The following is a 23,116-nucleotide window of genomic DNA, read 5'->3' on the forward strand; positions in this document are numbered from 1 at the left end:
ACTGAAAAATCGCTCACATTCTTCAAATGTAAATTTTAAAATCCAGCAACCATAATGAAAATCATTCTTCTTCCCTTAGTTCAGCTTCATAAATTGAACTGTAACCTTCGCTTGTCTTCACTATGCACTTTAGGCTGTTTGATCAAAGTCAGGCAAGATAAATTTCTCCTTCTGCCTTTTCCCCTGCCTGTCTCCGCCCCCTCCACCCCACTCCCCCATTTCTCTAAGATACCTAAATGGATTTTTCTCAAGATTTTATGTCTAAACCTCCCAGGCAAACAGGGCAACTGCAGGTTTTTACTGAGACCCAGGCTAACTCATCAGTCATTTTAGAAGATACTCCTCTCCCTCTGAAGCCCTCACCAATAGTACACATATATCTCCTCTTGCACAGCAGATTGACAGAAGACCAAATTAAGACAGAAATATTACAACACTTATGCTTGAGATCCAATATATGTTATTAAGCAAACCTGTTACACTGAAAAGCATTAATGATTGTCAAGTGACTCTGCAACAAAAACAAGTGCAAGCCTGAAACTTAAAAGTTGTGATAGCTTCTTTTACAATTAAAACAGGAGGTATAACTGATCCTGTACTGCAATATTCAGAAACTAAAGCAGTCGCTACTAGAAGAAATAAGGCAGACTGAACCAAACCCAAACTTCATTGGGATCAGCAGCCTCTCTCCCTAACAGGGGTGATGGGATAAGCAAAGAGGAGGGGTGGCTCCAAATCCTAGGCAACTCCTCACCACAAGGGAAATACCAGTGCCAGGGTGGACTGGATGATTAAAGGCTGAAGGTGTGTGCTAGTACTGGAGTAGTAACATTTGTAGATCGCTGCAGATGGTGTAAAGAAACTTAAATAAGGCTAGGAGACTGTGAATTAATCAACTCAAGACCTATAGGAGGACAGGGCATTTTGCAGAATGAAATAAAGTACCAACCGGAGACTTCTTGCAAGGACTGGAAGACAACCTGCAGACCAGAGGGAAGGGCAGATAAAATGACCAAAAAAAAAATCTATTTTTGCACAGCAACTACAGAATGCCTGCAGACATCAGAAGACCACTTTTATTTCCCAAAGTGGACAAGCAACACTAATCTTAGCAATACAGGACTAATAATTATCTTCCTGGTCATTGCCTGCTATGGCAAATACTAAACAATAATGTCCTTTTCATATACTTAAAGATCTCTATCTCAAAAATATTTCTGTTCTTGATTGTTCACACTGGTAAATTGTGACAAAACTCATTGTTTCTTGACTAAATTACCTATGGCCAACTTAAACTGATTTGGTTTTCTGCCAACACTACCACGTAGTTTATACAGCTATTTCCTTCCACAGATGTACCTGTTGACGGATTTATGGGCAGGCACTGGGCACACATTCATCCGTTGTTTTCCTGCACTACAATTCCAACATCTTCATTTGCCTTTTAGCAGCCATTTCATACATCTCTTTCTAATTTCAGTTAACCTTGTTTAACCATATATAAACAGAATAATACACACTACAACAGTTTAAAGCCCGCCAAGGACCTTGTGCAATGATATCAATAGTTCTCTGACACTACAGGAGACATCTTTTGAGGCATCATGGGATCATATCTGTCTTTTCACGTAGCTGTGTGACACTGGCAACTCCCAACAGGAATCCAGTCTGAATCCCAGCTGGGATCTCCGCTACCTTGCTTATTAAGACAAGTCATGAACTTCTTGAGTGGCTTTAGAATTTAAAAAAGAAGAGAATTGCCCTCCATGAACATCAGTGAAGGAAAAGGTATTTAAGAATTTTCAATAATGTCAAATTTTCACAATACTGTTTTGTTTGGTTTCTAAGACAGAGAAATTTGGGGAAAGACTTCACTAACCTCCACTAAGATGAAAAAAATCAATTATAAACTTGAGCTGAGCCAGGACACAGCTCCTGGCTGTGAAAATCATCCGTCTGGTTTAGAAGTACATCACCTTACAAAAGCAGAAGCCTGGAGGTGCAAGCATCACCCCCTGTTCCTGTTCCGACACTGCACAAGTAAATCACAATGGGAGTATTTCTCTTCAGTGTAAAGGGAGCAATGTAAGTTTATTCGTAGCTTTGCCATGTGCCATTGCACATTTCCCTTCCCTACTCAATCAGTGGCAGAGAAAGGAAAAGCAAGTAACTATCATTTTCACAAATGAGCAGGAACTGTTAACTCTTCAGATCTTACTTAAATCACATTGCACATAGTTATTAGTTTTTCAGTTCTGAAGTGTCAGCACAAGAAAACAATAAAATAAAAAAACCTGTTGGAATATTTTAAGAGAAGTAACTGTATATGAAAAGATATTTCACCAGGGAGGAAGAATTAATAGTGCATTCTCTTCACTGCCTTTATGAGAGCCCATTTTTTGCTTAGGACAGAAAATGAATTCTTCCAACGCCTCCTCAGATATGTGAATCCAATGAAGCAAATATGCAAGAAATGTACTAAAATTTTATCTATGGGCTATAGCACAAGTATGGTAATATTAACGCTTTGTTCAGATGGCCCTGGGTGAAAGGTAACTACAAATAGTGCATTACAAAAACCTAACATCAGTGCAGCCAGTTGAGACTACGTAAGGCTGCAGACAGGACTCCTGTAAATAAGCAGCAAACTCAGCACCATATTCACAGTGAACGGATTCATCATTCTACATGGTAGGAAGAACTACATGCAAAAAGTGCATAATCAGTTAACATAAACACTTGCATTTTTGGGACTACAGCACCATGACAACTGCTTGTAGTTTCTGAATCTATGACTCCATGACATACAGTGATTTTCACCATGTCATCTGGCATAATGCTTTAAAAAGAGAAAAATGTGTACTGGAAAGGACATACTAATATCAATAATATGTACAATTAGAGCAACCTGCTGGCAAGTGCAGTCATTCTAAATCAAGGTCTCCAGGGCCAAACATAACAGTGATGTGAAAAAGCTTTTAATTTAGAATGGAAATACAGAATAAGGAAAGGAAAACTCCAAGAAATTCTATGAACAAATAACCACCAAGTATAGTGGACTGTGGAAAACAAAGATTTCTGTTAAAAATACCAAATATTTTTAATATTATGAGATATGAAACTTTTAAGCTGCATTAACTTCTAGAGAATCCAAATTAATCCTATTGCTTTAACTGTACTGGGTCTTTTGCAAAAGGCAGAATTGGGAGCTGGCATTTTTTTGTAGTCACTGACTATTCAACAAAATCATGCAGAGCTTATCCCATAACGGATCAAAGGACTTGATCAAAAGCACAAGTTTAAACGAGCATAGTCTTTACTGAGATTTGAAGCCCAGATAAACAGCATGAAGGGAAAAAAAAAAAAGCAGAGAAGGGGAAATTTTTTTTTATTGGTTATTGAGACCTATACAGTGTGCATTTATCCAACACACAGTTCCATGGGACTGAGGAAAGACTCAGACAGCTCTGACTTTCACCAGTTGTCTTTACAAAACAGTGCCAGTTGACAGCCTCATGCCTCATTTCATTTGCCATCTTACAGAATAGAAAAATCAACATGAATGCACAGGATATCCCACTTCGGGTGGGCTAAACATATATGCATCTCCACACTCAAAGTTTTGCCCTGCAGCTAAACAAATTCTATTGGCACATGGAAAAAAAAATTCTCACAGTGCATGCTACGACGGTATTTTGAACCTCATTTTCAACTAAGAAACAAACTGGGAAACAGAAGTTTATTCCAATGATAAATCTAACAGAAAAATTAAATTACTAGAACCTTCATTAATTCAGGAGTAAATTATATTCAGAAAGCAGATTTAAATAATAAGTTAGATGGTTACATTTTTTTGCCATCTGAAATGTTTTACTCCATATGCTAAAAGAAGAAAAAATGGTGTTCAAGGACTGTCATTGCTTCAATGTTGACACCTAAGACAGTGTCACTGTTGATCACAGCTTGCAAAGTACTGTCCTACTGTGCAAAAATTATGATTATCACCAACTTTACCACTAACTCTGCAGTCTTTAACAGATCGTTCCTAGCATTGTCCTGAATAATTATTAGAATCATCCAAGCACAAAGAGTCATATTATGTAGCCAAATTTGGGATCATCATAAGTTTTACGCCATGGTAACTTTTGTCACATTGTCATACAGCATCTGCCTGTTCTACTGTATGCATACAAAATTTGAGAGTACTCCAGGAGAGTCCTCTTAAAGATGAGAATAGTGTAAGCTAATGGATCCTTGATACCAGGTAATCTATCTTTTAACTTTGATCAGGAGTAAGAGAAATAAACACACATAATGTTAAGTTTAGTGGGTCTGGAAGGCAGGGGAGGCACAAGGGAGCAAACGATGTTAGAACTTGGCTCAATATTACTTATCAACAAAGAACAACATCCAGTCTGATGCAACATGAAAAGAAAATAGATTTCTCACCTGGCTCCAGCAATAAGCTCTTTTTGTCCTGGGTCAAACGTTAACTGTGAGAAGTCCACAGCACCTTCTGCTCTGAACACATGTAACCAAGGGGCAATTTCTAAAAGCAATCAAGAAATACAACTGTTACTGTAAATGTCATAGTTGTAGTACATCAGGTAGCCAACATTACATTGGCGGATACTGTGGGGCTGCAAGTTTTCTCAGTATGATCCTCTAAGGAAACATCGGAGCCTTTTACTACCATACCACATAATTTACACTACAGGCCTGTAAAATATATAGAGCAGTTACCCAATACACGCTTGAATGAAGTATTCAAATTTTGGTCTGATTTATAAGCCAGATGTGGTTTCCCTCCTTAAGTAAAGCAGAAAACACCACAGTACAACTGCAACTCACTGGTATATACTCAAGTGAAGCGTGATTAATTTTCCATGCATCAGAAACAGCTGAGGACTAGGGAGTTTGTTTGTTTTTTTACTTTTTTCTTTAAAAAAGGACTGATCAAGCGGAAAACAATGAGAAAAATAAGCAGATTTGACTTTTCATCATTTTCACAATAAAAAGGTTGAGACATGAGTGATGAAAAAGGAGAAAAGCTTGACATTCACATGAACTTTTGGGGTTTTTAACCTGCCTTTCTCAGACCAATTTAATGCTACATAAAACAGGGCAGACAAGTGGGTGAGTTCTGAAAATCAGCAAGGAGCATTACTTGTGTTCAGAATAAGAATCTATTCATACTTTCAAAGTTAAACACACATAAATAACTGCAGACCGAATCTTTAAAAAATTGCATTATTATTAGCTATTTTTGCATTCATATCACTAGCTTGATGAACATAGCATGACTTTTTTTCTTTTTTACACACACAGAATACAGAAAATTGCTATGATGACATGAATGGTTCTTAAAAAAAAAAGTGCAGTTGTACAAAAACCTCATCAAAGTATGGAAGTGTTTTGCTTATTTATTTATTTTTTTAATGTGGTCACAAAACAGTGGTCTGGAAGATATGTGAAAGGTGAAGAGGGCTATGTATATACAGCACAACAGGCTGCGGAACTGTCTATTTGAAGACTATATTTGTGCAAGAGTCAATAAGCAGACCAAGAGTTGAGCACATGGTTGTGACCATTTAGAATACAGAGTCAACACCAACTTTCTTTATAGTGCTGTGGCAGTGTAATTTTTTATGCTGGTATCACCAGCTGCAGTTCAGGTTGCCAAAACCCATTCTAAGTTCCTTTCTTTGCCCATGAGCATATTTTTCCTTTTGCAAATGTCTGGGTTGAAATAATCCATGTCTGGTGCCTGTTTCAGGATGATTTGTTCCTAATTTAAATATTAAAGTTTTAGAACAAGTAGGTCATCCATTCCTAAGGAGAGGGCCCATGAGAAAAATGTTATTCTGTGTCAAAATGCGTTCAGCCATTGCAGAGAACCATTAAATGTACTGTACAGAAGCTGTAGCATCATATACTTTGGAAAAAACAGATGGAACTGTGCAGGAGAATCACTTGGGTGTCACAAAACTAACTTCTGCATTTTTAATGACAGCCTGTATGCATCTGGGCAATTTCAGGCCCACAATGCCAGTCTGTACATGTTCTGTAGAACTTGTAGAGAAATTCTCTGTTCATTCCATCTGCACTGGATAGGTTCTCAAATCGGGGTCTGAACACTCAGCAGGAGAGGAGATGGGGCCGGATATTAGATAACTACAATTACAGCTGCCATCAGCTACTGCTGCAGATGCTGTGCATAGAACCTAGCAAGATTCCATAGGAGGAAAACATATATACACACACATTTATATATGGTGTTGCCTTATACATTATTAGTTATCTATTTATATTTTTATATATAAGGCTACACAGGCAAGGCCAAAAGAGGCATTTCTTAACTTTTTTTGTACTTGATTTTGCAACCTTAACTTTTTGGACACGCATTTTTTATGAAACAATCGATTGCATAGTTCTAAAAGAGAAATTAGGTAGGACATAAAGATGAGGAAATCCAGATATAAATCTCACGTACTGGAGAAAAAGACACAAAAAAAAAAAAAGAAAAGAAAAGAAAAATAAAGTTAAATAAAATTATGTTTATCATTTTTCAGCCAATGCATCTAAAAGCTCCATAAATTCTCTCAGACATTTCCCGCATGGACACAGAATATGCACATGGTCTTCACAGAAGGAATAGACACATACACACACACACACTCTGAATTAGAAACAGAGGCTACGTTTCCTTGTATCAAGCACTGTGACTGAGATGGAAATGGGTGTAAGACCATTTTATAAAGTAGCAGAAATTCAGTCAAAATCATAATACTGATGAATAACCAATAAAACCACAGAACAAATATCCCATGGGAAAAAAAATCAGGGCTTTGAAGAAAGACTAGATTACCCAGGCTGGGAGTAAAACCAAGCCTGTCAGCAGAGGTTGCAAGACAGGCTAGAAGGACAACCTAGGACATGGCTTTAGTCCCTTGGCTGCTACATTCCCCTTCCACGTTGTTGCACAAGCCATGGGAACTGCTGTCTCACACACAATGGGGAATTTGTGCTCTTGGAGATGGCAGCCACGGCTCCTTGGGCTCTCTCTGCCTGCACTTGTGCCCAGAGATTTCTGCCTCTCAGGTACGATCTTGCAGAATCACACACAAGTCTACTCCCAAACTTCCAAAGCACAGCTTGGGCTATCAATGTACTAACATTCAAATGTGTGTTGCCGTGTACAAATATGCAGAGCTGAAAACGCCACTGGCTCAGCAGCAGATCTGCACACAGGTAAAGTCAGACCCACTGTGGAAACACCAGTCTGTGGAAGAGAATACAAGACAAGCAGTTGAGAAAATGATTAACTCAGGTCCATATTGGTACAACAAATGAGACCCTTGGTCTCCTGTAAAACAAGGAAAGCAGTAGCCCCCCATATCATGGGGAGGCCAGGGATATTTCAGTACACAGAGATATTCCGGTACCAGAAGACGAAAGGAAAGACTGAGATTTAAGGACACAATTCTCTTCCACTTAGCTTGCTGTCTTAGGAAGGCACAATAAAGCTTCAAAGTACAGCAAGCAGGTGATTGAGACCATTTCCAGGTTTGCAGCAAGGGGGCAGGGGCCAAGCAGGGTAAGGCAAGCTTAGGCTAGAGAACAAGAGAATGAGGACTTGCTAAGACATCTCTCTGAAATCTGACTCCCCTCTGTCCCTCCAAAATATAAACCATTTTATCCTGTCTTTGTTGCATTCAGCAGCGTTCTTGCTTGAGGGAGTAAGGTCAGGAAGAGCAAATGGCAGCTAGAGCTGGGTTTTTTAGTAAACACTCTGAAATTGTATCTCTCTCATGTGTGTCACTGTGGCTTCACGTGTCACACAGGAGTAAGCCTTTATGGGATTAGTGATGCTTTGTAAGGGGACTTTGTGATGCTTCTGTAAGGGAAAACAAAAAACAAACAAACAAAACCAACAAATAAACACTCCCCCCCCCAAAACCAAAAATGACAATCAAACAAAACACATGTAAACTGTAAAAGTAAAAACTTATTGGTGAAATTCTGCTTAAAGTTATAGTACAGAAAATTTACATAAATAAATCAACAGAATAATTCCTCTAAACAGCAAAATATAGCTTAGCTCCACCCCAAACCAGGACACAAGACCTTTCAGTTCTGTTACAAGTTATCTCCTTAGAGTTAAAAATGTGTAACAAGCTATTAAAGGTCTATAGATTATTTTCTTTGAATTAAAACTCACATAAAGTAGTAAGCAATAATAATTTCACTTTAGTAAAGGTTTTCATGTAGATGAAACATGACAAGCTTTACAAAATAATACAGCTATAGATTTTGTGTACTACAACAGTATCATAAATAAATGTGTAAGTTAATTAAGCTGGCCTGCTGACACGTCACCTAGTCGTGCTGTTTGCTGATCACAGGTGACAAACAGCAACATCCCTTCTCTTTCCAGTTCTAACCTTCCCCTTCCCGATATTCCCCTCCCTTTCCTCCGCCCTCAGTTCATGTGCAGTGCAGTAAAATACTTTGCCCTTCAGGGACTTCTCTTTTCTTACTCCCAGTACTGAAAACACTCAGACACACCTTCAACCTGGATTTCCACACGCCCCCCTGTAAAACTAAGTATGCATAGCTACGGTTCTGCAGACATCATTTTCAGACTTAAAGCTCTCCATGGAAAGCTGCATCATGGTACACGTACAGTCATGACAACAGCTGGTCTCTAATACACGCTGCGTCCTTTCATTACATTCAAGACATACTTACCCTTAGCAAAAAAAAAAGATATTTTTTTTTTAATTGCTATTACAGAACTGAAATCTGTAAGCCTTATAACTTGAAAACATTCATGAAAGAAAATGTACATTTTCCCATGGCACTAAATGATGGACATTGAAAAAGCTGGATACTGAGAAAGCTATAGCTCGCTCTAACGTGCTGTGAATCACATACTGTGGGTTTCCCCAGCTGATTCAGGTTTTGGGTTGTTTTTTTTTTTTTTTAATCGCTTAGATTTAATAGAAAAAAAAAAAATTGCCATGGCTCATAAACTTAGGGCAAAGCAAACGTACCAAAGTCCCCTGAGCTGCTAGAAAAGGTCAAGGGAGTCTCCTGAAGAACTTTAAAGACATGGGAGGTTAATCAAAGCCCGGCAGGAAGATATTGGATACTCATACAAAAAATGAAAGTCCAGAAATCTGTCTAGGTTTTATTTGAAATTTAGTATTTGGCCAACAGGCCAGAGCTTGTTTGGTTTACATTGTCCAAAGTTAAACATGTGCACAGTACCACCTTCTTGAAGAAACTCTGTTAGCAAAATAAAATTGGTAATAATAAATAATAATAACACTACAGTTGAAAACTACCAGATTTGCAATATTAACAGAAGTCTCTGGGTGGCATTGCTACAACAAATTCACTAATCTTATAGTAAGAAAATTAAAATATACTCCTGCATGCTAAAGTTTTTTATAATTAAAAGTATCTAATCTAAGGATGATACAATAATCCCCATTTTCCTGAAGCTGTTTAATGATTTTAGCCTGAGATCTTCTCTTCCTGTGATACTCAAGTTACATTCCTATCCTCTTCAAAGGCCGCGAGACAAGTCAGAAGTCCCCGCAGTGATGTGCCACGTTGACTCTATTACATCGCCCCCACTGCCTTTGTGCCAGCCTCATTAACCCCAGGGGAATCTATTAAGCGAGGTATCACGGCTGGCAAGAGGCCATCCACCTGTTCACGCATTCGGCGCACCCTGTTTCGGGATTTATTTGCAGCATTCCCTCCTTGAAGACACAGTCAGGCACACTTGTAAATATTCTGCCATGGTGCCTCAGGACTCCATTGTCCCCAGCCATTTTAAAACTAGGACTGAGAAAACTAAGATTTCTTTCAATAATTTCTGTGCATCGTTGGTATCAATTCAGTGTAATTCTTGAGTCCTCATTTTAAAATTCTCATTATAATATAAATATCTTCATGAATAATAAATTCACTCAGAACAACTTCAGGAAAAGCAGCATTACTCTGTGTCGGAAAAAAAGAGAAGAAAAACAGCATGCCAGAGCCTGTTGCATCTTTTATGATTCACTTTTGTTTAAAAATTTTTCCTTAAATTTCCAATCACAAGTCTTTTCTAGTTCTTTCAGTGTATTCTCTCCTTACAGAAATGCATTAAACACACCCTTCCTGGTAAGTCACTGCAGATGAAAGGAAAAAGGGCACCACAGCTCAAGCAAAAAAAGGAAATTAAGTGCAAATACTATCCCAGTTTCCAACAACAGAAAAAAAAAAAAAAAAAAAAAGAAGGAAAAAAAGAAAAAAAAAGGAAAGTTGCAAAGAAGCTTCATGGTTTATTCACTATATCTCTTAGCCAGGTTGTAGGGGGGAGGGCGAGCAGATAGGGAAAAACCTCCAAAAAGAAAAGCCAACTTAAAAACATCCCATAAACCATTAATATATTGAAACACCACATACTCATTGACAAGTAACTACTGTAAAGGCTACACAGTGTGTTCTCAACAGGATGGTGCTGAACATTGTCTCCACAGCAGGTGCTTGGCCATCCCAGAAAAGGAAGATTTTGCATACTTCAGAATGAAAAAAAAAAAAAAAAAAAAAAAAAAAAGAGAAGGAAAAAAAGGACTCCACCATGACAATTCAGCCAAAGAATGGCTGTACTAGTTCTGAAACCAACCACAATTCACCCCTGCTTATCTGAAAGGGGATTAGGCTTAGTTTGTCAACAACTTAATTTGTTTTTCTTGAACTCATTCAAGGCATGTGTTGCTCCGGATTCATGCACAAATACTCCATGTTTTAAATAATTTCAAGCAATAAAGTTTTGAAAAAAAATCAGAAGTAAATAACAAGACGAAAGCAGTTACAGTTACAAACGTGTGCCAATCTAAGGTACCATATACAGTTTGCTTTTTTTTCCTCAGGTCAGCTTCTAAAAACTCAGCTGCAAACAGACTTCTAGTTCAGGCATCAGGGCTTGTCCAGTTTTTATTACAGTGGAGAGAAACCCATGCTACACCTGAACAAACTACCTCCAGCACTCCTCAGGCTGCAGTGCTGTGAAGCTCCACCACAACCATGGTGGTTCTATTTCTGGTACATAGTGTTTAAACCCATACAAATGCAAGTTAATCTTTACATATTTGTAAAGTCATTCTTTACATATTTGTACTTACTGTACATTACTGTACATTACTTAATGACTGCAAGTCATTTTTAACATATTTGTGCTTACTTTGGACCAAATTATTCCACTATGCTAACCTAGCACGGTTGCAAAACAGGCCAGAATGGGCCTTTCCCAATGGGTATATTCCTGTCGGATGCATTAACCATGAAATCATTAAAAGTGCTGTTTCTTTTGGGAAAGACAAGCAAAGACAAGACAAGCAAATCATAAACCAAAAAAACTAATTTAACAAATATAGTAAGCATAGCAAATATTTTTCCACTTCTCTTACAGGAAAAACTCATTCTAGCAGGTAGAAGTACACCAGCAGAAACAATATGCTAATTACACTCATCTCAAAAGCCAAGCACAAACATCTGCCCTGATACTTGCTATTCCTCCATTAGGCCCATGGTAGAATCTGAACCCTTTGAAGACAGCAGCTCAGAGCAAAGCAGAGAAGGCCAGTCCATTACAGGCTGCTTTTCCAAAACCTGTCATTCCAGACACGTGCTTTCTGTATGCAATGGTATGTTGGCAGATCTGCTTCCAGGACCATATAGCTCCTTATCCTTATAATCCTGACCGCTTAGACAGGTTGTCTTGCAGAAGTGTGTCACTAAGTTGACCGTGCCTTGCCCACGCTGCAGAGCTCACTTCCACAGGTGGTTTGGGGAGAGGCCCACAGGGAGATGCCATAGTATGCCTGTTGCCTAGGCTGGGCACACAGATTCCCTGTAGGATGCAAAGCCAGGAGCACTCAATATAGATACAGCCTCCGGTCAACACTCTGGGCATTCATTAACTCTTTCTACATGGCTTCTAATGCTGTCCCTTCTTCAGCATGCATTTCAGGGGCAGAGAAAATTATTATTAATGCTTCTTACAATAGTAGAGCTTCAAGGTAGAAGAGCATTGCATTTTAGTCCCAGGGTTACGGTTATGTATAAGGAGCAAGAAAACACCCAAGTAATCTGACCCTAAGATGCCAAGCATGTATATACTCCACCAGGATGATTTAGAGGACAGGAAGGCACACCTCTGTAATTTTTATTATACCAGAAAGACAAAATACTGTATTAAGAACTTTAGTCAAATGGACAAACAAGAAAAAAGCAACTCCTAACATTTAAATCTCACAGAAAGAGACAAATCTGTTCTAAAAAAAATGAAAAGCCAAGTCAATCCTAGCCCAATGTCCCAGGGAAATTCCTGGTCCACCTGTTACTGAGATTACAACATAGCTGGCATGTCTCATTCTTTCAGATATATGGTACAAACATCCAGATGTCAAGGCTAAGTACTGTCATGGATGTAACAGATCTAATGGTCTTTGCTACCAGAAGGCTCAAACAATTGAAATAGAGTATACCAGAAACAGACTGGATGCAACATATGCAAAAAAAGGTTCAACAACAAAAAGATGGCATCAGTTGACACCATTTCATGCTTCAGTATAAAATGAAAGGATTAGGACAGATAGGTCTGTTACAATATTCAGTAATGCATTTTAGTGAAAAAGACATTGCATGTAGCCCTTACAGAACACATTTATACTAGGGCTGTATACACCACTGATTTTAGTAATAGAAAATTAAGAATATGTGGACATCATAACTGGGAAATTAAAGAATACACATTTATAGTAGCTAATGTCTAATCTTTAATAAAGTTGAAAATTAAAAACATTTCTTATAAAAATTAAGATTTTTTTAATCTAGATAACACATTGAAAAATATAGGTATTTGGGTAATTAGTAATAACTTTACAGTTTCTAAAATAGGGATCCAGGAAGATTTAAGAAAATACAACACCATTTCTTCCTGCCAAGGAAAAAAATAAAAGCAATTGTTTAGCAGGGTTAGCTAATGCAATCCAATCTTCTATAAAAGAAAAGATGGAGTTACAACTTTGCCCAGCATGATTAAATCAGCAACCACAAACTAAAAGATTCCTCTTTTAAGTCTTACCACACTACATTTGGTTCCCCTTTGGAAACATGAAAAGGTGTCAGATCTCCATCTGCAGTTCAGAGCTCATTTTTGCATATGGGGGAGGGGGAAACAACAAAAAGACAAATAACAACCTCAAAACTAAGCTCCCTTTCAAGATCCAGCACTCCGGAGGTCTCTTTGGATCACAAACAAGGCAGCTGCCTTCTTTCTACTACCCAACACAACACAGTCCTGAAGCTTCTCTTTCCTTACAAAGAGAACTGCACAGGCCAAGAAATTAATACGTAGCTCTAGCCTTATCTAGAAGCTCTGCCAGCTTTTCAAGCTCCTCTCCACTTTAAATCATCTGCAATAAAACAAATCCCAAGCCCATAAACCTCTTGACATTTTTCAGAAAGTTCACCACCTGTTTATTGGGCCTTCGATTTTTAAACAACTGTAACAGCTTCAGAACAATTTTGGAAGTAATGAGGCAAGTCTGTAAGTAATTTATTTATTATTAATGGGAAAAACAGAAAATAAAGCATACTTAAAGTATATGTTTCTTGTCTTTAAACGAGTGAACTTGAACTTCTTTCTTAAGCCTACTGTAAACTTACTTTCTTCTACCCAAGTCCTCAGATCTTTGACTGGTTCTGTCATTAGGCATGAAGTCCCTGCCTCCGTTGCAGATCGCCCTCCAAGCAGGGCAAGCACAGTCACAGCAACTGCCCTGCCCTGCTTCCCTGAACTGCTTTTACAATCCCCTCTGACCTCCAAAATCTCAAGGTTTAAAATCCAGCCTGCATTCCTGTTTTCTTTGTCCTGCCAGAGCTTCCCCAGCTAGAAGTACACTTTTCTGCATTCTTATGTGTGTGCATATGTCTATTACTGGGATAATTAAAGGGAATTTGGGTTCTGACTGTCTGTGCCCTCAGGGAAGAGACAGGAACATCTGCTGCAGTGACTACTTATTTCTTATTTTTCTGAACAAGGGTTTTGAATTGTTTATGCTTCATTGTTCAAACACAGACATTGCATACAAATACAAGAAGGTGTAAGGGAAAAAAAGATTGAACCCCCACCTAGATGAAAGTGGTTTCAGCGCTACGAGCAGAGTTTTTATATACTCAGAATCACTTGTGAGTTCTACAGAAATTATACAGTGACAAGGTATAAACCATGATACACAATTACAGCTCCTTTGAGTTTTATTTCTCTCATACACAGAAACAGCATGAAACTAGAGCCCCAGACCATTCCAGAGGAAAAAAAACAATAAAATCTACTTTGCAAAGTTACACTGGCCAGCTGGAAGAGATCTCATTAACCATACCCTTCCCACTTCTAAGGAAATAAACCCTTGACTCAAACGTGGAGTACCTGATGTTGTAATATTCAGTCATTTGAGGGTAGCATTGTATTTAAAAACATTAACTAAGTATGATTAACAACAGTTAAAGTTGCCAAGAACTGTGCTTAAAAAGTTTCAGTTTCCTGATCTTTCTCACCGTATTTTGAACAATAAACATAAAGTGAATGTCAAGTAAGCCCAGAGTTCGAACAGAATTTCCAAATCCTGGTCTGCTTTAAAGCAAAAGGCCTACCAATCTTTACTAATTGTTCAAATTAGGAACCATGAAAGTATCATGACTGCAGACTACCATGAAGAAACAAATAAAAATTAAGAAAAAAGAAGGAAAGAGCCAAAACTGAATCACCTGAGTTTTGGGAGCTCAGTTCTAGGGTCTCCCCCATGATGCATTTGAATACAACACAGACTCATGTTTGTCTACTTGCAGATTGCATTCAATTGTCATCCTTACTCCATTTTGTCATCACATACATCTGTTCCGTTGTAATGGAATGTTCATAAGTATCAGTCTGAATGACATCACCTTGACATAAACTAAAACCCACTGCTGTAAAAACACAGCAGGGATTGCAATCTGCCCTCTCGCTGTTTTGATTCTCCACTGTCTCAGTTGAGAGAAGACTGTCCTTGTAGTAATCATTAAGCTTTGTTTTTTTGAAGCTATCTTGAAGCAGATTTAGCAACCTGGCTCTTTTTGAATTGTGTACACACCTGGCTGTACAACAGATAGCAGCGCAGGGGCAGTGGATGCTTAGTGGAGAAAATAAACATAACAAAGATTTTCCAGAGGGGGGCACCTGGAGAATGACAAGACAGATTTCAGGTGTCATGCTTGTAAGGGTAACAAAGAAGTCACCTCCATTGCATTTCACAGTTAGGATGAGACTTCTGTATCTCAGTGAATAGCTTAACATGCATTAGAAGGAGGAGCTTAGACAGGAGGAAAAAAATAATCTGAGGGATCACTGGACACTATTAAAACAAATTTACTCCAGCAGGCTACATGTGATGGAATGGTTTACAGGTTGTATCACTTCAACTCAAGATTCTTATGTATAAACACACACACATATTCAGGCAAAGGAAGAGGCATCCAGACCGGAAAGATAAAACACATACAAACTACACAGTTAAAAAAAAAACACAACCAAACCCAATAGTTTTAAAATTAGAGGTGACCAGAAGCCTGACATCAGATTAGAAGCAGATTAAAGTAGAAATGAGATGATGTTCAGGTAAGGAGGCACAAGAAGGTATACAACATAAAAACACAAGCAGTACAGTGCTAATGAAAGGTGCGGAAGCAAAGATGCAGAGAGTTTAAAAAAAAATTTCAGGGAATGTTCTTTACCAAGAGCACCATAGTGAGAAAAGAGTAAGGCTAAATTCACATGCTTTAAGAGACAGGGAAGCCTGGGGGACAGCACATGTACAGAAAGACTATGTTATATAAGATTTAGATAGAGAACATAGAGGGAAAGACCAGAAAATGATGGGAACACACTGAGTAGAAGACAAAGGGAGAGAGAAAATCTCAGAGAAACACAAGGATTATCATCCTGCACCAGAATTATATTCCTTGTGTTTTAATATCCTGTTTGCGTCACTGCCAGTTCAAGACAGCCCAGAAAAAAGGTATAAGCAGCCTACTGTAGACAGCAGTGGTATTATCAATCAAATCTTAATATTATGTCTCAATTCAATCTCTGAAAATGAGGAATGGTCTAAACCCGAAACATGTAATTTAAGAGCAGAAAAAGGTGATGATAGACTACAGAAAGATAACGAAAAAATTAAAAAAAAAATATAAGAAGGGTGTAAGAATTCTGGTAAGAAAGGAAAAGCCACCAGCAAATGAAGGAGGATGAACCAAGACAGACTTTCACCCAATTTCCAGTATAAATCACCTTGCAGGTCAGCTGGTCTACACTTGAGGGTGGGGACTTACTCAGTGGGACAGACAGAGATGAACACGCTACTATAATAAAGACTTTTTCTCAGCTGTGAAAACTATGCCATGAAGTTCAGTTGTGTTTTGACGTGTGGAAATACTACTTGCTGCATCTGCCCTTCCCAATACTGGTGAAAGATTTATTTTGCCCTGGGGATGTTCTGCCAGTCAAAAACCAGTAACCACACCTCAACCAGCACAGAGCTCACACAGCTCTTCCCAGGAAGCACAGCTCCCCCTTCCAGTGACGCAGAGGGACGGCCTGTCTGACTGAATAACACACTTGACATCCTTAGTCGTGCCCTCTCTTCAGAGGGGCTTAACCTTTCGCTTTTTAACACTTACATGCTGGCTTTGGCAACCAGCCACAGAATTCATTTTGAAGAAAGTTGTGTTGTATGGTTAGGGGAAAACAGTATTTTGTCTCAACATGGAGTTCTGTAAAGAAACCTGCTAATTTTTTATATGTGTATTGTAGGGAACAGAAGCGTAAAGCCAGTTGCCTATAGACAGTTATGATAATGCCATGTTATGTTTGTGAGAAATATCTATGTTTCGATGAGCAAGACCTTGTTTCTAGAACTGACTGCCTTGCAGTGACACAGTCTTATTTATGTTGCATATGAACGTCCCAAACTTCTTAATTTACATTGTTTTAGCACAATACAATTTCTTAATTCTATCAATTCTGCCCAAGACTGTAGCTCTTAAAACATTTTCAGGTCTGAAGATATTTCATGCAAAAAATATGAAGACCAACAAAACAAGTCATATTGTAACACAAAAGACATACAGGGTAAAGCCTGACACTAATCTTGGTAAGAGCTTGGAGCCAGCACTTCAAAGCGGAACACACTCCCTACTCCATCCATTCCCCCACTGTAAAAACAAAAACATGCCCCCAGGCCAAAAAAAAAAAAGGTATTGACAAGCAAGAAAAAGAAAAGTAAAACCACAACCCTATGAACAACAGAATAGCACTTCTCTTTGTAGAAATTATTTTTGTTCTAAAGGGCACTGTCAAATTCCAGATATTTGTTGTTATTAACAACTACTTTAGTCAATTTACTGTAGAGCTAGTTGTAAAATGGTGAGCTCCTAATTCTCAGAAATGGTAAAGAAGAACCACATTTCTTTGTCCAGAAAAACTTCAGAACAAAACCTGAAGTGAGCATTGTAAGTGGAAAGACAAACTGATGACAAGTCAAAGTGTGGTCTCACCTGAATGTGACAAATTACTATGTAAAAAGGGAGTATCTACCATGCCTAGCCATGCAAACAAAATCAGGTGCTATTCAGTACCCTGGAGCCTTGTCAATAACAAACGAGTTGTGCTGCAGAAGGTGGGCAGGAAAGAAAGCACATGAAAAAAAAAAAAATCACTGAAGAATTACTGACTGCACTTCTCCACTGTACGCCAGGCTGTGACCACTGTGCAGCCACCAGCTCCGTGAAGAGCTGGGCACAAATGGACGACACCAAGGCAATTTAAAAAGGGATGACTCTCAGTTCCTTAGCCATGCAATGCTAACTAGCCATAGACATGCTCTTCCTCTTCAGTCAACACCCATTAGCTTTGGACATGTTGCAATGCAGTCCCTGAACAGGGAGAAGCACCGAATTCTCATGAACCAGTGTGGACACTATGCATCTAGAACTTAAAACTTCAGCAAAACCAAATTTAGAGTGTGCCACATGACTTAGAAACAATGGATATGCTTTTCATTAATGCCTTTTCCAAGGGGTAGATCAGTAAAATACAGTGACAACTGTCAATAGAAGAGTCAGAGTATACCTTAAACATTTTATGAAAAAAAATAAAATACTGTCTAGTGCAAAAATAATAAAACAGAAAAAAATCAATGCAATATTTTTTTCTTCTCTTTTTTTTTAAACACACCAAAACTTCTAGAAGAAGTGCTTAGAAGCTCTATTTCTTGGTTGCTGATCTGTTTAACATATTTCAGTTTGGATGGTTTACAACCTTTCATTAAAAATGCCCATCTCCATTAAAACTACATCTCTTTTGAAGACAAAGGAAGAAAAAAAAAAAAAAAAGCAACCCAGATTTTAATTCTATATGCCTGCTGTGTACAGCTAGTGGAATGTGGCAGGAGCCTCTCACTCATTCTGCTGCTTCATTAATAACCAGGAAATTTGACATGCTCCAAACTTCCACATTAGGGCAACAGGGAAGAAACCAGCCATGGAAAGACTATGGAAAGGCTCATAGGACATGCCTGTGCAGCTCGCTAGCCATCACAGCCACTGCTAATTTTCAATTACCAGATACTTATTAAAATTATTAACATTCTATGATGGTCCAGCACTTGTCTGGGATGCCAAAAGAACTGTAAATTGATGCTTGCTTTAAAACATGATCACTTCTGCCAAAAAAAAAAAAAAAAACCACCCAAAAAGTTAGCCAGTATGCAAGTCCTTTGCTTAAAGAATTCAGTTCCTGCCATACCCTGTTTTTTATGGGAACGCATACAGCAATTGAAAGTCGCCATTCCCCAGCCAGGACATACACATAGTCCTATACACAACTAAAGGCAAACCTGATTAAATTAAAAAAATATAGAACTTGTGGAAGAACTCTTTTCCTCCATAAAACTAGCTGGTTCTTGGCCGGGTAGCGCAAGCAATCTTGTAGCCCTATCGTCTAGACAAATCCAAGTTGCAATACATGGTAATCAACTGTCATCACTGATGAATCATCTTTATTTAAAGAAAAACCCAAAAGAGGATAGGGCATGGAAAGCAATACACCTCGATCCCACTGCGCAAGCTGGCAGGAGATCTTTAAAATCTATTTTTGAAAACCATTGGAAAGAGAAGGACAAAACAATAAAAACTGAGCAGCTTAGTAGACTACTATTAGTTTAAACAGTAGCTTGCAATGAGATTAGGGGAAAGAGAAGAGAGTACAAATGAAAACAAGTTCATACACCATGTATCTTTCTTCATTCAGCCCGCACGTTATTTCCTCTTGGCACATGTTAAGTCCATGCACTCCATATACAAACCACACGATAAAATGAGCAGAGAAATGTACTGAGTCTATATTACTTAGAAAAACATGAAGCGAGGGAATTCTGTGGTGGTTAGGCAATAAGGTTAAGGAAACATATTTCTTAGGATTTCCGAACCAAGGAATCAAAAAATAACTATGCTATTTTTCTTTTCTGGTTAACCTCAAGTAAAAATGAAGGGTCTATGTTCATTTCTTCTATGGATTGAGACATGTTATTTTTGAGCATGTTTATTCAACAGATTATAACTTCTTTACAGCACAGCATGTATTTAAAATATCACTAAATACAGCTTCTAAAATTATGTCCACTGATGCTTTTCTGTTGAGACAGCACAACCTTAAATTCCAATTACTTTATAGGAGCATAAAAGAATGAGATTTGCCCCAAAGCAGATGATCTCAGCTGTACCCTGAACATCAATTAAGTCAAGCTCACAACTGCACTTTATTTCTGATAGAAAAGCCGAAGAAATTTGACTTTACTCAAGTAAACTGCAGGACAGTTAATACTTAAAAACCTCACATCTGAAATTGGAGTTGGGTCAATTTTTTTTCCAGCTTACTCTCACACACCTAAGCAGTTGGCAGTTGGCATGGCCTCCTCAGTTCTACTTCATGGATGGGGTCTGCCTATGCCACGAGTCCTCAGCTGAGTGTGTGAGCTTTGACAGGTCTGACAGTTTCAAAGTTCAGCAAATATGCAGGGGGGAAACCAGGTGCCACTGTAACTTTTTTTTTTACCTTTATTTAAAAAAAAAAAAAAAAAAATCAGTAATAAAACATTAGCTCCATCTACCACAGAGGTTCTGTAGAGCAGGTGGCTAAGTGCTTTGAAACTTATGGAAATATTTAGACAAACATTACACCACTCAACTGATTTGCTTTGGTTTTTGCATAAGAAAAGTTCAACTTCTATAACAGTCATTGTTTCTCATAGGCATCTTATTTTTCTAAACACTGTTTGTCTATGATTTACCCCTCACTGTTTCTACTCCGAGGAAATTTGGTTTCCACAGCCTTGTCTAACTATTTCAGTTAAACACTTCCCTGTGCTATATTAAAAGAACGTGTTTTCCAAGAAGTTGACCATCAGTAAACCCTAACACACTTTACAGAGCTAATTTTTCATATCTACACACACATAAGAGCATATCCAGATAAAATTTAATAGAAGTGAAAATTGTAAGGCTCTATCTTTAGTGACCAGTTTATTTCAGCCCTTTTTCTTTCTTAACTCTTATTTCAAGCATAAATATACTTACACATTGGAAACATATGCAAAGACCAATAATCTCACACTATGAGTCTCTGTGTGTCTATTTGGTTACCTGCACCTTGTTTTCTTGCACCCAATTCTATAAGTTGCACACGATTTATAACCTCTTGACTCTAACTCATCTATTGGACTTCTGCAACCATAGCTGATGAATCCACAGTACATGCATGTCACATATGCAGACAGATATATATATTTTTTTAATTAAAAAAAAAAAAAGCCTACATTTCAACAGACAGTACACCTTTGCACATCTGGAGGCAGATTCCTCCTTGGAAAGAAAAAAAACTTAAAAGAGGGACTATGCATCATCACAGTCAGTCCCACCATATAAAACACTGAACTGCATGCTACCAGGCTGGTCCTGTCAATCCATCCCGTATTTAGAGGTCTGCTTTTATATAAATCTGATCTCTGTGATAGCTCCTACCAACTTTAAGTAATGAGAAAGTGAGATTTCCAGCTTCCAAGAAAGACAGAAAGTGCCTTATTCTAGTCTAGATAAGACCAATGACAACAGATTATACAGTACACTTTCTTATTTATTATAGTTTATTTATTAAAATTATTTATTATAGTTTCTGGGAGAGAGAAAAGGTGTGTTATGCATTTCTAACATTAGTTATGCAGATAAATGAATTACAATGTGTTTACTACTACTGTGTATGGGAGACAGAAAATGAAAGAGATTTTTAGGTCATGTCAAAAATCCTTTGAAAGTACATGCACTTTCCCTGCTTCTCTAATTTCTCTTTCCTCCTCCACCGGCAAACAAAGCATTGGAGTAAAGGTTCTCAACTGGTGGGAGATATTCTTGCCATTTGTTATCAGGAGATATATCATGGTCTTTCAGCTAAAACTATTTAGCTGGGAAAATCGGTGATAGAAATAGTATATGCCTCTACAAAAGGTAGCTTGACACGATCATCAGCTAAGTGAGCAGTTTTTGATGGGCAGTGGGAAGGAAAGTTGTTTCAGGTGATACATTCGCTTTCCCTATTTCATCATGACAACTCCCAGGGACTACTTTTTCTTTTTATTAGTTTTTTGCAGCTGTTCATCCATACGCTACACCAGACACTCACTCCATTAGTTTTATTTAATAGTTTATACTCCATCTACCATGACTCTCAAAGGAAGACAAATCAAATAAGTACATCACTATTTTGGCATACCAGAAACTACAAAAAAAAGGCTTTAGTCAGTTGTAAATAAAACAAAAGAGTTGATATATCTGTAAAGTTAGTACTGATTTTACAAGCTTTAAAGTACCTACTGCTCAATAACACTCAGCCTTGGTTGATATTCAGCATCCAGCTCCGGTGGATCTAATATTATTAGATTCACAGAATAGAGTATTAGTGCAGCATTCAAATTAAAGGTTTCATAGCTGTTAAGAATTGATTTCAGGACTGCATTGGTTTAGGAGCACTAATAATGTCAAAAGATAGAGAGGGCATTTTCCTATAGGCATTCATGAAGTCAGTAAATGCTGCAGGAAGAATACAGAAATTGTGAAGAGGGATGGTTAAATCCTGCCAACTCCTACTGTAGGACTCATTCACAGAGTAACTCTTCTCAGAAACACTTTTTTTTTTTTTCCTTAATACTTTTATACACCAAGTATCATTCGTAACATGTAAGTTCAAAGACAAACCTCTCAGTCATCTTTTCCCTCAGTCTCCTATCTTATCTTAACTAGCAGTCCTGCAACTACAAGTCAATTGCTGTGTGCCCACACCAGTTATGTCATCTAGCTATCAAATATTTTATACTGCATTGCAAATATGTTTCTCCAAGCACTTTCTAAGATTTACTGATGATTCCCAACAGATTATTGTTGCAAGTATGCACTACAGCTTGTCAGAATATTTTTAAGTGAAGGAAAACTTTTTCAAGGTATATCAGTTCACAAAAGCTAAATGTCATGGGTACATACTGCTTAATGATATAGTCACCACAAAGGTCAGGGGGGAGTCAGTCTGGCATTTAATATCTTACTAAATCTCATATTAAAAATCTGAAAATAAATGCTTTTATATAATTGTATTTCCCACATATATTTACAGCAAAAAGCAATTGGTTTTGTTCAGTAAACTCTTTACTGTGACATTACCTCTGGCTACATCAAAAGATGCAACTGAAACACGATGACAGAGGAGGCGTCTGTCCCCAAAAAGCCTTAATGTCGGGTGAATTAGATTCAAAAACCAACTTTTAGCTCATGGCTCTTGTAATGAGTCTCAATTATTTGCTTTTACAGTTGCATATACAAAAAAAAAAAAAAAAGGAGGGTCATGCAGTAATCCCTTAGTTTGTGAAATCAGACAGTTAAATACCAGAATTTTAACTGCCCTACTACTTTA

At 37.9% G+C, this 23,116-nt stretch overlaps 1 protein-coding gene across 1 annotated transcript in view; it reads right to left on the minus strand.

Annotated features, from left to right (window-relative positions):
* Positions 1 to 23,116, minus strand: part of SEMA5A (sema domain, seven thrombospondin repeats (type 1 and type 1-like), transmembrane domain (TM) and short cytoplasmic domain, (semaphorin) 5A) — a 220,831-nt gene that overhangs the window by 194,821 nt on the left and 2,894 nt on the right. Inside the window, exon 2 of the mRNA XM_014940999.1 lies at positions 4,450 to 4,549. Within this exon, the coding sequence (XP_014796485.1) occupies positions 4,450 to 4,549 (100 nt within the window). The remainder of the gene's footprint in view (positions 1 to 4,449; positions 4,550 to 23,116) is intronic.

The sequence above is a fragment of the Calidris pugnax genome, unplaced genomic scaffold (genome assembly GCF_001431845.1).
Source record: "Calidris pugnax isolate Ruff unplaced genomic scaffold, ASM143184v1 scaffold8, whole genome shotgun sequence".
Lineage (NCBI taxonomy): Eukaryota > Metazoa > Chordata > Aves > Charadriiformes > Scolopacidae > Calidris > Calidris pugnax.